Here is a 23,904-nt window from a genome sequence, read left to right as displayed (position 1 = left end):
CCTCCGTGATGATGTAGTCCTGGTGACGTGGTGGTGATCCGATGGTGTGGGCTGAGGGACGATTCGGACTTTGCTATGTTGTTTTATTTATTTATTTTTTATTTATTATTATTATTATTTATTTATTTTTACAACATTCCACCTTATTTAAGAATGTCTGGATGACGCCGATCCCTCTAATTTTATAGCGTGTTTAATAATTTTCTATATAAATGTTACAGTTGATCTGAACTGATCATTTTGGTACTGTAAACATAATAATTTATAGTTAGGGTATGTTCACACTTGGCAGATTAGCTGTGGATTTTCCGCAGCGGAGTTTATTGCAGAAAATCAAAAGCGTATTTCTGTACAGCGGAGTGGATAAGATTTGAATAGATTTCATCCACAATTTTACATTGTTGCGGTTTTTCTCCATTAAGTTTACTGGGAGGTAAAGCTTGCAACAAATAGCAAATGTTGCGACTTTTGCGGCGCAAAAGCTGTGATTATCCCACAAAAAATCATATATCCTAAAAAAAGATTTTAAATGTAATAAAAAGTCTATACTTACCCCCTGGCGTTGTCAGAGCAGCGGCTCCTTGTTCCCCCGGCTGTTCTCCGTGCTGCTGGCCTTCTGGGATAACGTTTCATCCCATGTGACTGCTGCAGCCAATCACAGGAGGACGGCTGCACAGAGACTAGAGGAACGCTTCGCTATGGCAGCGCCAGTGAAGTTAAGTATTGGCTGTTTTGTTTTTCTGCAGCAGTGATTCCTTGCGGGATTTAGGTTGGATACGCTGTGTACTTTTATGTAGCGTATTCGACTTGTGTAAACTTAATCTTAGGGGGCTACTACACACGCAGCCGAGCCGCAGTATTGAATGCGGACTACCGCTAATCAAAAGACGGCAAGTACAGGTGCAGCAGGGCAACTAGTGGTAAACCGCAGCTTGGCTGCACGCGTTATAGCACCTTTAGGCCAAATGCACATGATGCGTATTACGTGCAGATTTTCCATGTGGATTTTCGTGCGGCAAATCTTTTTTCTGCACGGAAATTGACCTGTATTTCAAAATCGGCGGCATGTGATTTTATCTTGCGTTTCTGCTTGTGAATTGTATCTGACTAGTTTTAAAAAAAAAAAAAAAAAAAACGCACCAAAATCTGCTGCCTAAAACTGCACCTATTTTCCTATCCAATTGTAAAAAATGCACCTAAATGCACTATTAGGTACAGATTTTACTTGCAGAATTTCCTGCATTTACCTGTGGATTTTCTGCACCGAATTCCGCAACGTGCGCAAGTCGCCCTATAAAGGCTCATTACTGGTCTATCTGATGAAGAATTGAACTGTTGTCTTTGTTTGCTGGGAGCCCTCTCAACTAATGGGGAATAGACTCTAGCAGCTAATAGCGCATGTTACTGATCAGGCATCCTACCCGAGGATTCATGCATCTAGCAAAGTCGCTGCATGGACGCTGTACAGCACACACAGTCCCCATAGGTCAGTATTACAGACACATAGGGACTCCGTGTGACACTGCATGGTACCTCTTAAAGATATGTGTATGTGTTATTGCTTTTAAATTATGAATGTAAATACATTTGTAATGTACTTACAGTTTCCAGATGCTGCCGTGGGGTACATGACGGGTGACGTCACTCTCTGGCCACTGTGTTGATCATCCGGGTATACGGCACATCACCAGTGCCGTGCCATGTATGTGCTGTTATACAGCCAGTATGCATGCTGAGATATGGGTTATACACAGGCTATGAGTGCGGTATTACTGATCACTACAACACGTAGGGCAGGAATCCTCAAAAGCTGACAACCCCTCTAAAGCACTTGTCTCACCAAGTCTACACCGTCTTAAATGACAGCTGGCATAAAAGGGGATCCAAGCTGGTAAACCCCCCCCCCCCCTCTATGATATTCATATACCTGCATGCATTGCAGCAAATTTGCATCTAAATCCGCATTTATGTAAATCCTGCTGATATTGCGGGAAAACACAACCAGGTGGCAGGTTTGTTGCAGAAATTTCTCAACTAAAAATCCATCCGATACATGTGACTGGGGTTGTTTCTGCGATAAACAGATAAGGGTATGTTCACACGCATAAAAATCCTTTCCATACGTCTGAATGGGGTTGTTTCTGCAGCATTTCTCCAAGCCCCATTCAGATAAATGGAAGTTGCAAGAATATCTGTAACAAATCTGTGTAAATTTACCCTTATGCCATGTTCCCGCGGGCCAGATATGATGCAGATTTTCTGCAACAGCGTTATTCAGTCACCGAAATCCACAGCAAATGGTATGGTTGTGCTGCACCCATTACTGCAGGAACGCTGCACTTTTACCTATAGTTTAAGTAAAAAGTCATTTAGTAATTTTATACACAGAGACATTTTGTTAACCCGGCATCCAATAGTCCAGAATCCAGGTTGTGACTTAGAATAGAACTATTCCAGATTAGCGGAACAATTACCTGATGGCATCTCTGGTGGTATCCAGTGGTGGTGGGTGTTTGGCAGCAGTGGCGGGCTCTACCTCCACGCAAACCCTTCAATAGCGTGCGGCCACCGAGGTTAGGGGGCCCTTTTCGGGCTCCCTGACAGAGCCACAACTTACAACTGTGTGTCCTCACATGTCTGAGGAGGCCTGCTGTGTAGCTCCGTTTGTCGTGGGAATGGGGCTAGGTGAGTATGTTTTATTTGGGGCACTGTATGTGGTGCTGTTTACAGGTAGGGCACTGTGTGTGGCGCTGTTTACAGATGGGGCACTGTATGTGGTGCTGTTTACAGATAGGGCACTGTGTGTGGTGCTGTTTACAGATGGGGCACTGTATGTGGTGCTGTTTACAGATGGGGCACTGTGTGTGGTGCTGTTTACAGATGGGGCACTGTATGTGGTGCTGTTTACAGATGGGGCACTGTATGTGGTGCTGTTTACAGATGGGGCACTGTGTGTGGTGCTGTTTACAGATGGGGCACTGTATGTGGTGCTGTTTACAGATAGGGCACTGTGTGTGGTGCTGTTTACAGATGGGGCACTGTATGTGGTGCTGTTTACAGATAGGGCACTGTGTGTGGCGCTATGTACTGGGGGACACTTTGTGTGGCACTCTCTACAGGTGTCTTTGATAGGACCCTCGGACGTAACTATGCTTGGGGCCCCAGAATTTTCCAAATCCGCCCCTTAGAGCAGGGGTCTGGGGGAAGCAGGGTTTTAGTGAAGGCTTTTCTGTGTAAGCCCCAAAGCGTACTGTTACATCCCCATGCTGAAAACAACACTGCTTGTGTCTGCGCCTGCCTATGTTTCCGTAAAGAGGCTGGGGCCCATTAGTCGGGTGTGCTGCAGTTTTGGGCTGGATTCACACGAGCGTGGCGTTTTTGCGCACGCAAAAGCCACTTAACAGCTCCGTGTGGCCTCAGCATATGATGCGCGGCTGCGTGCTTTTCGCGCATTCACCATCATCATGACACTCCATTTGGATGTTTGTAAACAGAAAAGCACGTGGTGCTTTTCTGTTTACATTCATCCTTTTTGACAGCTGTTGTGCGAATCACGCAGTTCACACGGAAGTGCTTCCGTGTGACATGCGTGGTTTTCACGCACCCATTGACTTCGTGATTCGCGCAAAACGTGAGTTTTTTTCAGCGGACTCGCGCTGAGTAAAAATCACGCACATGTCTGCACGTCCCCATAGACTAATATAGGTCCGTGCAACGCGCGTGCAAATCACGCGCGTTGCGCGGACATAATTCCCGTTCGTCTGAATAAAGCCTTAGGAATACAGTGGAAGAATACGATTTATGGACCCTCACCGATCAGAAACTGATCTCCTGATCTATATGCCGTCAATGCTTCTGGTGAAAACCTTTTTGAATACACAATATAAGCGTATACAGGCGAGGCTCATACCTCCAGTCATGGTTTTTAGTGAGAGTGTCAGATATTCATCTTTCAAATGTCCTCTCTGACTGCTGCACTTTCTTTGTACAAGCCAGAAAAGGCGCATTTCCCGTAAAGAGGTTTTGCCTCTGGGGCAGCATATGACAAATGGGATTTATTTGAACAATTCCCCACGTTGATGCCTGTGGCGTATTGACTCCCTGTCCCAGGTATGAATGGCGTCTGTCGTCTGTGATGTAGAAATGCCGCAGCTGCACAAAGCACATGCCAGGTTCAATCTACCTCGTGCCATCTCCAGTTGGGAGGGCGACCACTGTATATGAAGTGACATGTTTTATATTTATGTTCTGTCACCTCCCGAGAATGACCGCAGAGGGACGCCGCGTTCTAAAACCATTTACAGCAGTAAAACGGGATTTCTCTTCCAGTTCAGTGTCCACAGATCCGGATACATTATGTCAAGTGTCTGAATGTTGCATTTCATAGAACCATTTGTAGGGAACAGTAAAAGTTTCCTGACTATAATGCAGGGCTGGGCAATCCCAGAAAACGTACTACTGATGTTACAAGTGACATCGGGTAGGTCACAGTCCTGGAAAGTGGACACCAGGGACCGCTTGAGATTGGGGTGCACTTCTGCCAGAGTATTTCTTTAAATTCTGCACTTCATGCTTTGCTCTGTACTTCTTGCATTTTGTTACTAAACCATCGTATCCTCCAAGTCCGAAGAGTGTATATATATATATATTATGTGATAAACTTCTTCTCCGTGGCTCTATTCCACATCGATGTAAGCAATCCCTGCCACCCCAACCATCCATAAGATCTTAGCCCCGTTTGATCATGTCCTATATAATGCCTAACATGTTCCTTGTCCTGGAGGACTCCTTATGAATGGGTCTACGTATTTTCGTCGTTTTGGCTACCTCGCAGTTTGGAGTTGACCAGCCTTGGTACATATCCATGCTTGCAAAGTTTTAAGACCTATCGTTCTTTATTAAACCATTACTACTATGGGAGAATTTATGTCACATGAAAAGTGCTGGAGTATTTGCTTTCTCACCTGTTAAATATCATTAAATGATTCTATAGGTCTGAAGCAAAGAACCTCCACCTTCAGTGACTCATCCAACAAGTCTTGACATTTCATTTTAAGACCACAGAAACAGGGAGTAAACGCTGATAGTCGTTGTCTTCCCTGGCAGTTGTCGGGTGCCGCTTCAGGTTGCTTCAAGTCTCGTTTGCTTAGTGGCTCAACAAAACCTTAAAGGCTATGTACACCTTTGAAAACTCTATCCTATCTATCCACTACCGTTCAATAGTTTGGGGTTACCCAGACAATTTTGTGTTTTCCATGAAAACTCACACTTATATTTATCAAATGAGTTGCAAAATGACTAAAAAATATAGTCCAGACATTGACAAGGTTAGAAATAATGATTTTTATTTGAAATAATAATTTTCTCCTTCAAACTTTGCTTTCGTCAAAGAATGCTCCATTTGCAGCAATTACAGCATTGCAGACCTTTGGCATTTTAGCTGTTACTTTGCTGAGGTAATCGGGAGGAATTTCACCCCATGCTTCCAGAAGCCCCTCCCACAAGTTGGATTGGCTTGATGGGCACTTCTTGCGTACCATACGGTCAAGCTGCTCCCACAACAGCTCTATGGGGTTGAGATCTGGTGACTGCGCTGGCCACTCCATTACAGATAGAATACCAGCTGCCGGCTTCTTCCCTAAATAGTTCTTGCATAATTTGGAGGTGTGCTTTGGGTCATTGTCCTGTTGTAGGATGAAATTGGCTCCAATCAAGCGCTGTCCACAGGGTATGGCATGGCGTTGCAAAATGGAGTGATAGCCTTCCTTATTCAAAATCCCTTTTACCTTGTACAAATCTCCCACTTTACCAGCACCAAAGTAACCCCAGACCATCACATTACCTCCACCATGCTTGACAGATGGCGTCAGGCACTCTTCCAGCATCTTTTCAGTTGTTCTGCGTCTCACAAATGTTCTTCTGTGTGATCCAAACACCTCAAACTTCGATTCGTCTGTCCATAACACTTTTTTCCAATCTTCCTCTGTCCAATGTCTGTGTGCTTTTGCCCACATTAATATTTTCCTTTTATTAGCCAGTCTCAGATATGGCTTTTTCTTTGCCACTCTGCCCTGAAGGCCAGCATCCCGGAGTCGCCTCTTCACTGTAGATGTTGACACTGGCGTTTTGCGGGTACTATTTAATGAAGCTGCCAGTTGGGGACCTGTGAGGCGTCTATTTCTCAAACTAGAGACTCTAATGTACTTGTCTTGTTGCTCAGTTGTGCAGCGGGGCCTCCCACTTCTCTTTCTACTCTGGTTAGAGCCTGTGTGTGCTGTCCTCTGATCTGAAGGGAGTAGTACACACCGTTGTAGGAAATCTTCCATTTCTTGGCAATTTCTCGCATGGAATAGCCTTCATTTCTAAGAACAAGAATAAACTGTCGAGTTTCACATGACAGCTCTCTTTTTCTAGCCATTTTGAGCGTTTAATCGAACCCACAAATGTAATGCTCCAGATTCTCAACTAGCTCAAAGGAAGGTCAGTTTTATAGCTCCTCTAAACAGCAAAACTGTTTACAGCGGTGCTAACATAATTGCACAAGGGTTTCAAGTGTTTTCTAATCATCCATTAGCCTTCTAACACAGTTAGCAAACACAATGTACCATTAGAACACTGGAGTGATGGTTGCTGGAAATGGGCCTCTATACACCTATGTAGATATTGCATTAAAAACAAGATGTTTGCAGCTAGAATAGTCATTTACCACATTAACCCCTTCCCGCTCCTTGACGTACTATTACGTCATGGCAGCTGTATCGTTCGCGCTCCATGCCGTAATAGTACGTCTCGGGAGTAACGGCCGTTTCGGCCGTCCTCCCGACACATACAGGAGCTGTGACGCTGCTGTCTTGTTCAGCAGCTGTCACAGCTCCTACAGCGGGGACCGATCGCTGTGTCCCCGCTGATTAACCCCTTAAAAGCCGCGTTCTATAGAGATCGCGGCTTTTTAGGGGTTAAGCTGCCATCGCCGGCCTGCTACGCGATAGCGGCCGGCGATGGTGACTATGGCAACCGGACACCAAACAATGGCGTCCGGCTATGCCATAGACGGAAGCCTAGTGGGTCCTGACAACGTCAGGACCCACTATGCTTGCTGTCAGTGAGTAGCTGACAGTTCTAATACACTGCACTACGCATGTAGTGCAGTGTATTAGAATAGCGATCAGGGCCTCCTGCCCTCAAGTCCCCTAGTGGGACAAAGTAATAAAGTTAAAAAAAAGTTAAAAAAAGATGTGTAAAAATAAGAAAATAAAAGTTTTAAAAGTAATAAAAGTAAAAGTCCCACTTTTTCCCTTATCAGTCCTTTATTATTAATAAAAATATATTAACAAACAAATAAACTATACATAATTGGTATCGCCGCGTCCGTAACGGCCTGAACTACAAAATTATTTTGTTATTTATCCCGCATGGTGAACGCCGTAAAAAAAAATATTAATAAACCGTACCACAATCACAATTGTTTGGTCACTTCACCTCCCAAAAAATGGAATAAAAAGAGATCAAAAAGTCGCATGTACCTAAAAATGGTACTGATGGAAAATACAGTTCGTTACGCAAAAAATAAGTCCTCGCACGGCTTTATTGATTGAAAAATAAAAACGTTCTGGCTCTTAGAATAAGGTAACACAAAAAGTGAATGATTGTTTACAAAACGTATTTTATTGTGCAAACGCCATAAGACATAATAAAAACCTATAAACATCTGGTATCGCCGTAATCGTATCGCCCCGCAGAATAAAGTGAATATGTCATTTATAGCGCACGGTGAACGCTGTAAAAAAAAAAGTATACAAAAACAATAGTAGAATTGCTGTTTTTTAGTCACCACGCCACCTAAAAATGGAATAAAAACTGATCAAAAAGCCGCATGCACCCCATGAAAACTACAATGGATTCCTCAAGGGGTCTAGTTTCCAAATTGGGGTCACTTTTGGGGGGTTTCCAATGTTTTGGCACCACAAGACCTCTTCAAACCGGACATGGTGCCTAATAAAAAAGAGGCCTCAAAATCCACTAGGTCCTCCTTTGCTTCGGAGGCCGGGGCTTCAGTCCATTACCGCCCGAGGGCCACATGTGGGATATTTCTCTAAACTGCAGAATCTGGACAATAAGTATTAATTTGTGTTTCTCTGATAAATCCTTTTGTGTTATAAAAAAAATGGTATAAAAAGAGTAAATTTCACCTCTACTTTGCTCTAAATTTCTGTGAAACACCTAAAGGGTTCATAAACTTTCTAAATGCTGTTGTGAATACTTTGAGGGGTCTAGTTTCTAAAATGGGGTGTTTGATAGGGGTTTCTAATATATGGGCCCCTCAAAGCAACTTCAGAAATGAACTGGAACCTAAAAAAAAAAAAAAATGAGGCAATACTTCGCTTCTTACATTATACTGATAATGAGCAGTGCCCACTCCGAGATGACCCCAGTTTTGACCGTTTGTATAAACGGAGACCCCTATTAGACCGTTCCAGTGCCCGGTTTTCCCAAGCATACACCCCCGAGAAGTGTTTTTCTATTGATGAGTCCCTGGTACATTTTAAAGGGAGGGTTCAATTCCGCCAGTACCTGCCAGGTAAGAGGGCAAGGTATGGCGTGAAGATGTATAAGCTGTGCGAGAGTGCATCAGGCTATACCTACATATTTAGGATATATGAAGGAAAGGCCACCCCCAAACCAGACTGCATCCTGGACTACAATAGGTACATGGGAGGGATGGACTTGTCAAATCAAGTCCTGAAGCCCTACAGCGCCATGCGGTGTGGTATAAGAAGCTGGCCGGGAACATCATATAGATGGCTTTGTACAATGCGTATGTGCTACGTCGATGTGCAGGCCAGAGGGGAACTTTCCTGGAATTTCAAGATCTAATCTTTAGGGACCAGGAAGGGGGGGCACCCAGTACTTCTGGAAGCGAGGCCACACGCATCGTACCAGGGCAACACTTTCCAGGAGAAGGTCCCCAAACCGGTGGAAAGGGAAAGAGTCAAAAGAGGTGCAGAGTCTGCTATAAGAGGGGGATAAGGAATAACACAATATACCAATGTGACACGTGTCCCGAAAAACCAGGGCTCTGTATAAAAGATTGTTTTAAAATGTATCATACATCCCTTGATTTTTAATTTACCCTGATGCACTCCGCACAGCTTACCCCCCTCATCTTTCCCTTCTGAGCCCTGCCGTATGCCCAGGCAGCTGATAACAGCCACATGTAGGGTATTGTCGTACCCAGGAGAACCCACATTACAATTTAAGGGGTGTATATCTCCCGTGGCGCATGCTGGGCACACTATATTGGACACTGAAATGGCATATACATATATAAAATTGCAAATCTCACACTGCACCATCTGCTGCGCATTATCTTTTACACAGTACCTGTGGGGTCAAAATGCTCACTACACCTCTAGATGAATGTCTTAAGGGGTGTAGTTTTTAAAATGGGGTCACTTCTCGGGGGTTTCAACTGTACTGGTACCTCAGGGGCTTCTGCACACATGACTTAGCACCAGAAAAGCTCCAGTAGGCCAAATGGTGGTCCTTTCCTTCTGAGCCCTCCCATGGGCCCAAAGGGCAGTTTATCACCACAAATGGGGTATTGCCGCACTAAGGACAAATTTGGCAACAAAATGGGGTATGTTGTTCCTTGTGAAAATAAGAAATTTTGATCAAAAATGACATCTTATTGGAAAAAATATCATTTTTTTCATTTCACAGCCCAATTCAAATAGGTGCTGTGAAAAAACTGTGCGGTCAAAATGATAACAAAAACCATAAATGAATTCCTTGAGGGGTGTAATTTCCAAAATGGGGTCACTTCTGGTGGGTTTCCATTGTTTTGATACCTCAACGCCTCTTCAAACCTGGCATGCTGCCTAAAATATATTCTAATAAAAAAGAGGCCTCAAAATGCACTAGGTGCTTCTTTGCTTCTAGGGCTTGTGTTTTAGTCCACGAGCGCAGTAGGGCCACATGTGGGACATTTCTAAAAACTGCAGAATCTGGACAATACATATTTAGTAGTGTTTCTCTGGTAAAACCTTCTCTGTTACTAAAAAAAAATTGAATAAAATTGAAATTCAGCAGAAAAAATGAAATTTGCAAATTTCATTTCCAATTTGCTTTAATTCCTGTGAAATGCCTGAAGGGTTAAAAAACTTTCTATATGCTGTTTTGAATACTTTGAGGGGTCTAGTTTTTAAAATGGGGTTTTTTTATGGGGGTTTCTAATACATAGGCCCCTCAAATCCACTTCAGAACTGAACTGGCACCTTCAAAAAAAGGCTTTTGAAATTTTCTTAAGAATATGAGAAATTGCTGTTTATGTTCTAAACCTTGTAACGTCCAAGAAAAATAAAATAATGTTCAAAAAACGATGCCAATCTAAAGTAGACATATGGGAAATGTGAACTAGTAACTATTTTGGGTGGTATAACCGTCTGTTTTTCAAGCAGATGCATTTAAATTCTGAAAAATGCTATTTTTTGTAAATTTTCTCTAAATTTTGCAATTTTTCACAAATAAAGACTGAATATATCGACCAAATTTTACCACGAACATGAAGCCCAAAGTGTCACGAGAAAACAATCTCAGAATCGCTTGGATAGGTTTAAGCATTCCGACGTTATTACCACATAAAGTGAAATATGTCAGATTTGAAAAATGGGCTCTGAGCCTTAAGGCCCAAACTAGGCTGCGTCCTTAAGGGGTTAACAATGTATAGAGTGTATTTCTGATTAATTTAATGTTATCTTCATTGAAAAAAAACTGTGCTTTTCTTTCAAAAATAAGGAAATTTCTAAGTGACCCTAAACTTTTGAACGGTAGTGTATTAGATCTTTATATTAGATTTATCTATCAGATCGATCGATCATCTCTATCTGTGTGTTTGGTGAAACTTTCTAATTACTGTACTTTTTGAGATACAGCTGTTTTGTATCCCGTATACAAAGCAGCTGCATTTAGGGCTGAGACCTAAACACGTCTGGTCAACGGCATTGCCGGGTTCAGTGACAGCGGGTCCTTATTGGGACCCACTGATGCTGAACCAGTCAGTGATGTTGACCTGACGCATTCAGGTTTCCGCTCTAGATGCAGCTGCTCTGTATGCAGGATACAAAGCAGCTGTATCTCATAACGGTGGAATCGTTTTTAATAAAAAGTAATTAGAAAGTTGCACCAAACACACTGATAGACATTTATATGTATTAAAAAAAAAAAAAAACTTTTTCAAAGGTGTACATAGCCTTTAAAGGGTTGTCCCACTATTCAATATCGTATTCATAAAAATAAAGAACGTTTGCCAATTACATGCTGTTGAAAAAATGATTCAGTGAAGTCATGACCTTTTATTTATTTAGTATGGCACCACCTCGTGTTCAAAATGTAATGTGCAATGTGCATGTCCACCTAAGGCCCTGTTCACACAGTTTTTTGCCTCGGAAACCATGGCAGAAATGGCCATAATCACCTCCCATTGATTTCAATGGGAGACAAAGGCATTTTTTTTTTTTCGCGAGCGGGAAAAAACGCTTGTGAGAAAAAGAAGCAACATGCCCTTCTGCCGGTTCCATCTCTGACATCAATGGGAGGCAAGGAAAACATGGCAAACAGCGTGCAGGCAGGTCAAAATCTGCCTCAACATTCCAGATGGAATTTTTGGGCAGATTTTTCTGCCTGCAAAAAAAACTCAGTGTGCACAGGTGCTAATGAGTTGTGTTGGTAAACATGCTCAGTCACTCTCCTTACAGTCAGTACTCTGCATAGTGATCCTCCAGCCAATAGAAATACATTTCTGCCCTGCTTGTCAGGGAAGGAGCAAAGCCTCTGCAATAGCTTGGCAGTATAGCTGAGGAGACTCCTTCTGCAGGGCAGTAAAAAGGAACTGTATGGTCAGCTGCCAGAGGGGGAAGGAGACCGGATTCTGCTCAGAACCCCTCCCCCAGCAACCGATTAACAGCAGCACCAAGTGCAAATTACTTTAAAACCGCTATTAACAGCATTTCTGGACTTTTGGAAAAAAAATGATTAATGGGATAACCCCTTAACGACCAGCGTATAGTGTTTGTACGTCGGCACTTCAGAAGAGCGTTCCCCCGCATCGTGCGGGGTGCTGCTGAAGCCCGGGCTGTTAGTAACAGCCTCGGGCTTCAGGGCAACGGTCAAAGACCACTAGCAGCGGTCTCCGATCGTATTTTGTTATGGATTGTGTATCTCATGGTAAAGCTTGATGGGGGGAGCAGCAGCCTGGGTGCTTGATAAGTCGGCGTGGATTTAATTTTTGAAAAAACGCTTTACATTTATTTTTTTTTGCAACACAGAAGATGAAGTTGAAAGAAATAGAACGATCTGCTGTCCAGTCCTGGAGTCCAGCAAAACAATACCCAATTTACTTAGCAACAGGTACGCTGTAATATCCATAATGTACAACTCGTGTGTGAAGAGAATATTCATTTCAATTCAAAGTTTGTCAATACAGGGTTAATGTGGAATAATAAAGTATATAGCTATTCTGTGATTATACATGCACCGGCATTTATTGAATGTATATCTGCAATGTACATACAAAGAGAGATTTACCTGAGAGCATTGACCGCCTTGGGTTGATATCTTACAAACTCCAGAGTTATATTTTATTATAGACTGTTCATGAAATCAAATGAGCCCCTTTATCTGGAGGTCTATGAAATGCATCGTCCATCTAAATGTTGTCCTTCATCTCACCCAGGTACATCTGCACAACAGCTGGATGCCTCCTTTAACACCAGTGCAGCCCTTGAGATATTTGAGGTGGATTTTGGGGACCCTCATCCTGAAATGAAACGAAACAGCGTCTTCCCAGTAGCCAACAGGTATAAATAACGCGGTCTAAGTTCATAGACTCTCGCTGTTTGTGACTTATGCGTGGATTTTCCCCCTTTATCTTTAGATCCATTACTAGTAATGCTGCGCTGTAAATGATGACGTGAAAAATACGGTTATCAGTAACCACTTTCTTTGGTTAGATAGTGTTGAAGACGTTTTACTCGAAAATCGAGCAGATATATTAATGATGTTGAAGGGACAGGTATTAGAAAAATTGACATGGATATGCCGTACGACTGTAATATATATATTTTTTAATAATTCACATAAGTGTCTTCGACTTCAGACTGCTATAACAAGCTCTGTGCCTGGTCTCGCCTGTCATACATATTAACATTTGCCATTAAACATTGATCCATAAACTACAATCTAGCTCCTTTGGAATGACGAAGATCAATAGTGCCGCAGATGTGTTCTTCCACTTGTGACACATTAAGGCCCCATGCACACGAACGTAAAAACGCCCGTAATTATTAAGTATGCTTACGGGAAGGTGCCCGTGCCATTGAAAAATATAGAACATGTCCTATTTCAGGCCGTCATTACGGCACGGGCAGGCCCATAGAAGTCAATGGGGCTCCCGTAATTACGGGAGCGTTGCTAGGCGACGTCAGTGGATAGTCACTGTCCAGGGTGCTGAAAGCGTTAAACGATCGGCAGTAACTCTTTCAGCACCCTGGACAGTGACTACCGATCACAATATAGATCAACCTGTAAAAAAAAAAAAAAAAAAAGACGTTCATACTTACCCAGAACTCCCTGCTTCCGCCAGTCCAGCCTCCTGGGATGACGTTTCAGCCCATGTGACCGCTAAGGCCAATCACAGGCTGCAGCGGTCACATGGACTGCCACGTCATCCAGGGAGGTCGGGCTGGATGTCAAGAGAGGGACGCGTCACCAAGACAACGGCCGGGTAAGTATGAATTTCTTTTACTGCGGAAAGGGCTGTCCCTTCTCTCTGTCCTGCACTGAATAGAGAGATGGGGCTGCCGATTAGTGCAGTTCAATTTTGCAGAGAAAACGTGCCAGTAAATACTGGTGCAATACGGGTCGAATACGTGTGACCAAGGACCCGTATTTACGCCAGTATTTACGGGAGGGAAAAAATACGTTCGTGTGCATGAGGTCTCACAAAACGTCCCCTTGGCGTTTCTCAGTTATGCTCTGTTATTTTTTTATCTTGAGTAATGTATGGACAAAACCCAGAATCCCTCGTTTTCAGCAGGTTTTATACCCTCCCAGTTACATTATACAGAGTTTAGAAGGTTGTAGTGCTCATTTTATATCTTCATTTTGTCGACTCCATATTGCATTCTTTTTCAGATTTCATAAGATCCTTTGGGGCAGCTTTGAAGGAGATTCGATTGGTAATTCTGGCGTGATTGTAGGTGGAGGAGATAATGGAGAAATAACATTATACAGCGCTTCACAAGTTCTGACCTCTGGGAAAGAACCGCTTATCGCTAAGAATAGCAAACATACGGGTCCTGTCCGTGCACTCGACCTAAACCCATTTCAGGTACTGTAGTCCTTTTGATGCAAGTGGCGTTTAGAGGGGCAAATCCTCAAGCCATGTGTAAGGCACGTGGTGTGGTCTTTTTTGTTTTTTTCTTTTTAAATTTGCAACTGTTGGTCCTCAACTGGGTTGTGTGTATCTTGCCCTACCATGTATTATTGTTGGCTCCTAGACCTGACTGTCTAGGGCTGTTATACAATAAACAGTGGATGGACTTTATGATCTGGGGACCACCACCAAAAAAAAGAACATTTCACAAATATGTTTTAACACATTTATACAATACTACTACTATTCTGCCTGCACAAATCAGCACATTTCAGCATTATCGCTCCTCAATGTAACACTGTCGCCGCTCACAAACTTCTGGGTATGGCGGGACTTGCCGTTTCGGTGCACACTTAAAGCTACAAGTCTCATCTTGCCCTTTTTCCTGTGATCCTGTATCCCTGCCCATCCTGCTAGCTGTTATAACGCGCATGCACCGGGAAATTCCAGTACGAGACATCACTGTGGAAATAGGGGGCTGGGTTACTTCCTCCGCGTCATCGCAGTGCTAGCCCACTAGTGGTCATGTGCTTTGACACGATGACACAATTGGAGGGGGAGACGGCTCTCGGTCATGTGGGTATGTGTCTGTGTCCTCAAAATGGCACTAACTACAGGAGTGCTGGGGGTACGTGACTCGGTTCCCAATCGTTGCGATGCTGGAACAACATGTATTCTAGTAAGTGTAGCTATTTATGCATTTATATTATTGGTATAACATTTTCTGCGGCTAGGTAGCTTTTCAGTCCCATTTTTGTGCACTGATTTGAAATTGTGTTTTGGTCGTGTCAATGTCTACTTTCAAGACTGGGTTTGGATGGTTAATTTCCGTCCAGTATATTTGCAAGGATTTATGAGGCAATAAGGCATCAGGATTTACGATCATAAAAAAAAAAAAATGTATATGGTTTCTTTTAAACTTTCATGTCATTTTTATTCACAGAACAATCTCCTGGCTTCTGGTGCCAATGATTCTGAAGTTTTCATATGGGACCTAAATAATTTCAGTGTGCCAATGACCCCAGGAGCAAAATCCCAGGCAAGTAGTTAATGATACGTGGGAATGTACCTTGTCCGATTCAGTTGTAGATATGCAGAATGTTTGAGAATTGCACAAAACTAAGGAGAGCTGTTTCCTAGTGGAAATACATCATCGTTTCATGAAATGCAGATCTGGACAAGGAAAACAGAGCTGCGGAGCGGGGTGCATGTAACAGCGGTGGATGCTGCATCCCCCCCCCCCCCCACCCCACAGCTCTGTTTGCAGATCTTGACAAGGAGGAAGAATTAGAGAATTCACATTAGTAAGTGACAAACTTTATTATTGTAAAATATGTATGTATGTGTATATATATATATATATATATATATATATATATATATATATATATATATATTGTGCACAAACACTTCTGTTCTGCCATGTCACAGAGACTGGGTCTGAGGGTTGAGACTCCCACTGATCGCTAGATTGAGAAGGATGCGTTTTGCTCCTTTTGGCTCCCGGTTGGAGGTATAGCATTTCTCACAATTGGTGAAACGCCCCTTTTTTTTTCTTTTTTCTAGCGAACAAAGGCGTCTGTTGCTCTTCTGAGAGTCGAATTCCCTTGGCCTCATTCATCGTCAGTCAGTTAGCAATGCTGTTGAGCCTTTGCAGTCTGTGAACTGACCGTGTATCTCCTGAGTGCTGAAACCCCCACAATCCCCAGCACAAAGTGATGATTTAAGGAGAACTTTTTGTTATGACAGAGGTCTTTCATTTTCATTAGCAACATGAAACCCAGTAGAGCTATACAATAACTGTAATTACATCTACTAAACTCCCCCAAGGGGACAAATGGGTTTTGTCGAGTTGCATGGTGTATCTCGCGTTGGCTCTGTAAAGGATCATACTGTGAAAACAATCGTGTGATGTAGAGTTGCTAACTGTCTAAGGGGATCATGTGTGTGACAGGCTTTCTTTTTCACCCCTATTTGGCACTTCTCGCACTTTTTGTGGGATGTTTAGTGGGTGTCGTTGCACCCGCTAGTAGAACTCTATTAGGACATCACACTGATGTTATTGTATAATTGGTCCGTCATAGTGACAGGTTTATTTTCCATTTTCCATGCATTAGCTTTGGATAAGTAATTTGACATTCACTTTTTTTTATTCACCAATACACAGTGTCATTAAAATATTGGGGTTGGGGGTAAATTGTAGGTGTGAAATTTGTAATGTTTTTATATCTTCAGCCTGTAGAAGACGTCAGTGCTGTTTCCTGGAACCAGCAGGTTCAACACATATTATCCTCTGCACATCCTAGTGGTAAAGCTGTGGTATGGGACCTCCGTAAAAATGAACCCGTCATTAAAGTCAGTGATCACAGTAACCGGGTAAGTGTATGAGTCCTGCATGTGTGTGTGTATGCCATCAGTTATTAATAGGTGGGGGTCTTACTGCCTGGACCCTCACAATTCTCAGAATGAAGGAACTGCAGCACTGGTTGAGTGCTGATGCTCCACAGATTTTCATTGCGCAGCTGTGCAGGGAATAAGCAGATGGCACTTTGTCCGTTTGTTCCCGTGACTGGTGGGAATCCCAGAGGTCACCCCCCACACCGATCATAATGTTATGGCATATTCTAGTGATATGCTCTATTAGATGGGAATACCCCTTTTTAAAGGGAATGTGTCGCTAGAATTGTTTTTATTTTTTTTCAGTTAAACAATTATTATTTAAGTAATTACACATTGTTTTAATTTTTTCACAAGTCAGGAAATATTATAAATTTAGATTCTGATTTATAACATTTCTATGTGCTGGCCACTAGAGGTAGCAGTTCCCAAAATTGCAGCATGGTCAATGTGGTAAAGCAACCTCATTGCTTTATACTGCAAATTTGGGGTAGACACACTCGCTCTAGTGTCCTCACACAATCCCCCCCCTCCCTTCTTCTGGCTAGTGCCAGGAGAAGGAGGGATTTTAATCTTAGATACAGGGCTCAGCAGACAGTATCACATGAACATAATACACACATCATATACACGAACATAAATTACCATCTCCTGCCGCTGCCTCCGCTCCTGTTCCTTGCGCCTTCGCTTCCTTGAACATATGGCCGAAAGTCGTCATCTTACTGTCTGGCAGCGGCTTCCGGTCCACACGAAAATGGCGCCGGATTTCGCTCTTCGAACGAGCTTCGTTTTGGTCTGTGTGGGAGCGGCGCATGCGCCGTTCCCACACAGACGGCGTACGCTGCAGAGAATGGAACGGCTCCCGTTCGCATTCTCTATGGGGCTGTATGTGCCGTATTCCATCTCTGTATGTGTCGTTAATCGACACATACAGAGATGAAAAAAAAAATGGCAGCCCCATAGAGAAGTAAAAATAAGTGGCCAGCGTGGAATATTTTTTTAAGATCCTTTTAAAAAAATTTTTTTATGTGTGTCGTCACATAAAAATTAAAAGAGACACTGACATTTTTAAAAGAATGTTTATAGTAAAAACCTGATTTTAAATAATGTAATTTTCTGGTGCCGCATTCCCTTTTCAAAGGATATTTTCAGTTCTTCTATTTCCTGATGTACGTTTGGGTTATGTCAGAACATAATATTGGTGTGGCTCATGAATGTCAGGTTTGTAAAGTGAATTTCCCCTTAAAGTTTCGTCACGGCCTGGAACAGTGGAACTTATAATGGAAGGTGAAGTTTAATTGTTAAAGCTATGAAAACAACTTCTGTGGAGTAAGAACATCTTTACCTAGTGATGCTGACAGCTGTTCACGCTCAGATGTTATCAACCAAACTTCTAATTGATCAGACTTTTTATTAATATGTTTTTAATGTAAGATGCTGCTAGACCCATGTACAGTGTTCAGGAGCCTACATTCCTTGTATGAGCAACCAATGTGTTTTTTAGTACGGAGTGTTCAAAATTCATGTTCTCTGTCAAAAATGACCTGATGGTAATTGAAGCCTTTTTCGGTCTATATCCTACACATATGCTGAAGTTTTTGTTTTTTTCCCTTTTCCCCCCCCTCCTAGATGCACCTATCAGGAATGCTGTGGCACCCAGAGATAGCGACTCAGCTTGTCCTGTCATCTGAAGATGATCGTTTACCAGTCATTCAAGTTTGGGATCTCCGCTTTGCTAGTTCCCCACTGAAAGTGCTAGAGAATCACGAAAGGTAATGAATGTCTACTTTCCTGCACAGTTGTACATTACATCATATCACCTAAAATTACTAAAAAATAAAAAAATATTTGTTTCCCTAACTTACAGGGTTTGTTCCACCATTAAATATCATACTCCTTGTATAGATTATAAAAAATGAAACCATATTTGCCATTAATATGCTGTTAAAAAATAATCCAGTGTCAGTCCTAAGCCCTTTGACACATCTAATTCTAAATAGATAGTGGACTTTCCTGATTTATCTTCTGATGACTGGAAAGAGATTGCGGTCTCCTATTCTGGACTTCTTAATTCAATAAATTCCTGAATAGGAATTACATACTCCAGTCAAATGAATGTACGAAGGGGTCTCCACATTAAATCTGTGTTTTAGGTGCTGGGCGGAGGTTGGGTTGTTTATTCACTTTATGTAAAATTCTGACCTTCAGGCCAACTCATTTTAGTTTACCTAGAATTTTAACCCTGCAGGCATGCCTCTCAAGCTTGATAGACAATGTCATTAATTTTATGATAAAAATCTTCTACTAGGTCATTACAATGGCCTGGAAGGCCTTGAACCCCCCCCCCCTCCCCGCCCTGGCTCATGGTATACAACTTGTCAACCAATATGTCCCTCTGTATAAAGTTCTGCATATAAATAGAAAATGTCCCTAGAAATTTTCAGAATATTTGGTTCTGATGGATTGAATTAGATCCGGTGAAGAGTTATAACATTTACTTACATAGTATATTTTATTTATTTTCAGTTTTAGTGTTTGAAATGCGGCTATCAACAGCACTTTAGGGATTTTTGGTATGAAAATGATTAAATAGGAACTACACTTTCATTAAACTTTTGCTATGTCATCGAGACATATCAAAAGTGGGGATACAGGTGCTGTGACGAAGGTTCAAAAGCGCTTAGCTGAGCGCTTTGCTCGTTCAGCTGTGATCAGCACTTATAATGGGGCCAGAGACGTCTCACGTAGCTCAGCACCTTCGTTTTAGCCACAGTGGGGGTCACAGCACTCTGACCACCACCGATCTAAACTTTTGGTATGTCTCTTTGACATATCAAAAGTTTGGAAGTGTAGCTGCTCTTTTTAATGCAATGACTCCTTTAAATGCCACCATTTATTTGACTGGCAGTTATATGAACCAGATGGTGTCATTTTGTGGTCGGTTACATGTTAATTTTTCACAACACTAATCACCGCTGTTTATAATAGTATTATATTTGCTCTATAAAGGGGTATTCTGTCAATTTCGTGGAGTAAAGATGACCCAGAATTACTTCTCAGTAGTTCTAAAGATCATCGGATACTATGCTGGAATCCAAGTACAAGTGAGGTTAGTTATTATTCCTGTAAATTAATGACCTATATTTATATGGCTTATTTATTTTTTTGGAATAAGAGATATTCCCTTGTAGCGGATATTTTCAGTATTGTGTAGTAAGGAGGAGGTGTTATTATAATGGTGGCCAGACTGAGAATGTGGCCATGACTGGGGAGAGATCAAGAACTCCTGATGACCTGAAGCCCTCTGCTTATTAACCAATCTGTGGAGAGTCGCTGCAACAATAGGGGAATGTGTGGCCACCAGCAGCTTCAGCTGTTCACCAGGGAAAGTTGCTTTTGGGTAAGGGTTACCTAGTTGGAACAAACTTTTTAGGAAAAGAAAATAATGTCACTGTTCTAGTTGTCTTGCTTTCTGGGGTTAAAATGTCAGTGGTGCCAGTGAGACTTTTTACTGAGGCCTCATGCACACGACCGTAAAACCGCGGACCGTAACACGGTCCGATTTTACAGACCCATTCAGTTCTATTGGCTGCGGACACCTTTCTGTATTGCTACGGATGGGTGTCCGTGCCGTACAACTGCCGGGAATCTTGGAGCATGTCCGTTTTTTCATATTTTACTGGCCATTCTCCCATACTTTGTATGGGAGCACGGCCCGACAAATGTGGGCGGCCGTCAGTAGATGGCCATGCCCGCAATCTTAGGCTGCGATTACTGGCTCGGTCGTGTGCATGGGGCCTTAAAATGCAAGATGACTTGAGATCAGCAGCAGAATAATGCACTCTTGGCCTTTTGTCTCCCATCTATGCTATTTGTGTTTTTGCTTCAACATTCACAAAAAAGTTATGTACTAAATTGACATACGTCTTCAAAACTTTTTATTATTTTAGATCTATCCAAAGCATTTTCTGTGTTAACTGGAATCAAGTCCGTTATCTTAAATATGGATGGAAGTTTTAACAGTTTACAGAAAATAGTAAAACCAATCACAAACACCCCCCCCCCCCCCCTCTACATAGTATAAGGGTAAGAGAATGACCTGGGAATTGAATACATTCTGAAATAAATTTTATATATATATATATATATATATATATATATATGTGTATGTGTGTGTCCAAGGTTAAATCTGTATATTAATGGGGGTCGGTCATTAAAATACTATTAAAGGGGTATTTCCTTTTTCTAATGTTATGGCATATCACTGTGATATGCAAAAACCTACATATGTACCACAAAAGGAGGATCAAGCGGCAAAACGGATATATAAATAATATCTTATATTAAATGTATAATTTAAATAGCAAATTGTATGAAAAGCACAGTGAAAAATGAGAGAATAAGAGGGACATCTTGAAACACATGTCCAAAGACTCATAAAAATGGTGCCGCACAAAGTCTACACCCAGAATCAAGAACCGGTACACAAGAGTACCACATAATACCAGTTATAACATATCTGGGTCTAAGTTATGTACAAAAAGTAAATCCTAAACATATAATGCACAAAGATAAACCCACTAATGACCAAGGACATCCAACTGGGTGCAAGCAAATAAAGGAAGGGTAAGACTGGAAATATCTGGGGATAAACTAGTTCTGCACAAAATAGTTCCTATATTCCGTTAAGCATGTAGTCAGACTGTGATGCCAGGTCATAGATAGTAAATAGCCCATGAACAGAACAAATACTGTATGGCAGATACGTATAAATGGTACTAAGCACAGGTAAAATAAATATAAATGATAAACGTATGGATCTAGTAGGAATTCGCAACATACCGTTGGGGCGTGCTTGTAGCTTACGCCCCTCCTCTGTCCCAGACTCCTCATGACCAACGGTATGTTGCAAAGTCTTACTATAACCATATGTTTATGATTTATATTTCTTTTACCTGTGCTTGGCTCAGCTCGTGTATTGTACCATTTATACGTATCTTGGGCGCTTGATCCTTTAGATTTTTGCTGTTTGTTTAAGAAGCGCCTCTTTATGCTTTGTATAGAGGTTAAGTTGTAGGTTGTGCATATCATTGTGATATGCCATAAAATTACCATCAGTTGGGATCTGGGACTTTACTACAATATAATTTCAGAACTTCACTCAAAACGCTAAGAAGACCTCTGAAATGTACTCTGGTAGAAAATATTAAGATTCCTAGTCTGATGTTTTGACTGTACACACAAATCTAACCATATCTCCATTATTTATATGGTGGCACTTCTATTCCCTGATTTCTATTTTCATGTGTATATCTAGGTGGTCTATGAGCTACCAGTCAGGAACCAGTGGTGCTTTGATGTCCAGTGGTGCCCACGGAACCCATCTGTGTTCTCCGCTGCATCTTTTGATGGATGGGTCAGTGTGTACTCTGTCATGGGTGGCAGCCTAGAAGCTCAGCAGAGGAGCCAAGCTGAGAGGGTGCGTCTCAACCTGTTTCTAGAGAAATATAAATTGTTGCTTGTAACAATCGGTGGCCAACAATTTATGGAAGTGATAATATCTCTTATGCCAAGACTATAGTGTTTTGACCATTCCCTTTGGCATAAACGGTTTCCAGATCATCCAGGGTTAGACATATTGAAATAAGCCTAATCTTTTAATGGTAATGTGTGCAATGCTGAATCAAGACCTGTCTTATATGACAAAGCAGGCCTGGTCCAGCAGATTTTCTATCTTTTTTTGCATTACCTACCTTCTTCATTGTATAGTTTTCTAACAGGACCTAAGCAAAGATTTGCTTATTTCTTCTTTTATGACTGTCCGGATTCAATTCCTGTGTAATGTTTCGTCTTCCAGAGTGGTTAAGGTGTTTTGGCTGTGTGCCCCAGAAAAGCCACCAATATAAGCCTGGGTTCACACTGTTTTTGTTGCGTCCTTTAGCATGCAGTTTTGTTTTTTGGTAGATAAACGCTGATGTTTCTTGATTGGAGTACATCCATCAAAACAAAAAAAAAAACAGGCATGCTAAAAAGTGCACAGTATGAACCCAGCCTTATTCAGTAGGGGTGGAAAGAATTCCTTCCCTCTATTGGTAATCCATCTATGCTATCCCAGAATGACAAGAATGTTGATACTTGCTGAGGAAACCTTGCACATGATACTATATATTCTACAAACTTTGTACAAAGCCTCGCTTTCTGCAGCATCACAAAACGACTGTAGGCAAAGCTGTATCTGTTCTTGCCAGAATGTCATGTGATCATATATACTTCCTACTACATAATCTAGATTTCTTGAAGATCCAGGTAGATTTTCAGCTACAGTCTGAAGAACATTCTTGCCCGGCTGACTGAAGTGGTCCTCCGATAGTTCAGACATTCCGGATTCTTTGTGTTGTCTTTATCCTTGCTTCATTTTTGCTATACAGTAATCCAGAATTAATGTGGTTTTTCTACTTCTTCTCTGTTTTTTTTGTTTTTTAGATATCTTCCACTTTCAACAGCTTGGATCCATTTGGGACAGGACAGCCTCTACCTCCTCTCCAAGTGCCACAGCAGACCACACAGACCACTGTAATTCTTCCCTTGAGAAAGCCTCCTCGCTGGATTAGAAGGCCAGTTGGTGTTTCTTTTGCGGTGAGTTGTCATAATACAGACTTAGTTGTGAATTTTCTTTCTTATTTCCTGGCCAGTCTTGCGGCATTACAGTTGATTTACACCAATTTAACGGCACTCGTAATTATTAACTTTGATCATTTTTCATGTAAAAGAATTATCATTTTTAGTTTACTCTGCGCATATCTTTTGCATAATTGTTATTAATTGGCCTTAAACATGCAGCAGAGTCAGATTGCTCCTTCAACTTCAGCTTTAATTGGCGGAATAGTGCTGCGTGACCCCATTATAAGACTTATCCAGCAATGCATCATGTTTCCATTATAAGCGGTAATCACAAAGCGGATGTGAACAGAGCCTTAGTTCATCATCATCGTTTTAATTATTTGGTGATTTCCTGGTGGTTACCACAAATACTTGCAGCATGACGTATGATCTGTTTACATGTGTCTCTCCTGACA

General features: G+C 41.9%; 1 protein-coding gene across 2 annotated transcripts in view; it reads left to right on the top strand.

Moving 5' to 3' along the window:
• Positions 1 to 23,904, top strand: part of SEC31B (SEC31 homolog B, COPII component) — a 64,523-nt gene that overhangs the window by 698 nt on the left and 39,921 nt on the right. For both annotated transcript variants that reach the window (XM_075841580.1, XM_075841579.1), the window contains exons 2-10: positions 12,324 to 12,405; positions 12,731 to 12,854; positions 14,191 to 14,386; positions 15,375 to 15,470; positions 16,667 to 16,807; positions 18,458 to 18,600; positions 19,838 to 19,937; positions 22,146 to 22,307; positions 23,312 to 23,464. In XM_075841580.1, coding sequence (XP_075697695.1) covers positions 12,327 to 12,405; positions 12,731 to 12,854; positions 14,191 to 14,386; positions 15,375 to 15,470; positions 16,667 to 16,807; positions 18,458 to 18,600; positions 19,838 to 19,937; positions 22,146 to 22,307; positions 23,312 to 23,464 — 1,194 coding nt within the window. In that variant the 5' untranslated portion in view covers positions 12,324 to 12,326. The remainder of the gene's footprint in view (positions 1 to 12,323; positions 12,406 to 12,730; positions 12,855 to 14,190; positions 14,387 to 15,374; positions 15,471 to 16,666; positions 16,808 to 18,457; positions 18,601 to 19,837; positions 19,938 to 22,145; positions 22,308 to 23,311; positions 23,465 to 23,904) is intronic.

The sequence above is a fragment of the Rhinoderma darwinii genome, chromosome 11 (assembly GCF_050947455.1).
Source record: "Rhinoderma darwinii isolate aRhiDar2 chromosome 11, aRhiDar2.hap1, whole genome shotgun sequence".
Taxonomy (NCBI): Eukaryota; Metazoa; Chordata; class Amphibia; order Anura; family Rhinodermatidae; genus Rhinoderma; species Rhinoderma darwinii.
The sequence above is the reverse complement of the archived record's forward strand: the minus strand, read 5'-3'. Positions and strand labels throughout refer to the sequence as shown.